This window comes from Egretta garzetta, unplaced genomic scaffold (assembly GCF_000687185.1).
Source record: "Egretta garzetta isolate BGI_Z169 unplaced genomic scaffold, ASM68718v1 scaffold91, whole genome shotgun sequence".
NCBI classification, from domain to species: domain Eukaryota; kingdom Metazoa; phylum Chordata; class Aves; order Pelecaniformes; family Ardeidae; genus Egretta; species Egretta garzetta.
Genome location: NW_009258661.1, coordinates 4,057,716 through 4,058,575, shown reverse-complemented (window position 1 = coordinate 4,058,575; position 860 = coordinate 4,057,716). Strand labels below are relative to the sequence as shown.

The 860-nt window shown below is 46.7% G+C and overlaps 1 protein-coding gene across 1 annotated transcript in view; it reads right to left on the bottom strand.

Moving 5' to 3' along the window:
* Positions 1 to 860, bottom strand: part of ACOX2 (acyl-CoA oxidase 2) — an 18,868-nt gene that overhangs the window by 9,184 nt on the left and 8,824 nt on the right. The window contains exon 9 of the mRNA XM_009648373.2: positions 671 to 833. Coding sequence (XP_009646668.1) covers positions 671 to 833 — 163 coding nt within the window. The remainder of the gene's footprint in view (positions 1 to 670; positions 834 to 860) is intronic.

The window sequence follows — 860 nt, the reverse complement described above, 5'->3', positions numbered from 1 at the left end:
GTGTTAATGGTGAAAGTGTTCTAAAGCAACCCTCAGAATAAGTTTCCTTTTATAATTTTGTGCAACTTCTGGGCATGAAATCCCTGTCAGATCCCCCTTTGCATGCTGGTGTAGCACCCAGCTCCCCAAACCTGGCTGTCGGTTTCTGCCTGGGATGCTGCACGCCCTCATGCTGGGCACGCTGTGGTCAGTTTATGCGTTTTGGGGTTTCTCTCAACCAGAAGTGGCTTTGGCATCCCTTTTTCAGAGTGTGTTTTCACTTCAGGCTTCCAGTTGCAAAATCTTACTAAATGTGAATAAAAAGTCACATTTTTGGTTTTGGCTCAGAATTGACTATTTGCGCGTGCATTTGTGTATGGAGTTGTGAAATAATGCTTTGCGCCACCAGCTACTTGGAACAAGGCTTCTGTCAAACAGACGTGCTTTTCAAGGACTTTTCACTCTGCAACAGTTTCCAAAGCCAAAGATTTGGGGCGGTACAGCAAATGCTGTTGCTGACTGGTTGTGGACCTAGGACAAGCCATTTGATCTCTTAGTGCTTCCTCCTCCTCTGGTTATCTAGTGCTGAGAGGAATGCTTGTCCAGTTTGCTAAAATACTTAGGCTGCGCTTCTCATCTCTGAATACCAAAGTGCAAACCAGCTGGATGAGCGAATCCTGCTGCAGCTCACCTCTGGCAGCGTGTCGAAGTTCTTCCTCTGTATCTCTCTGTACCCCTTGTCAAGTAGCTCCTGCAGGTAGTCCTTGATGAAATGAAAGGCGTAGGCTGCTGCCAGCTGGGGCAGCAATTTCTCTTGCTGAGTCTGATAGTAAAGGATTTTTGCTTCTTGTTCCCTGTTAGGAGACAGCTGATGAAGTAGG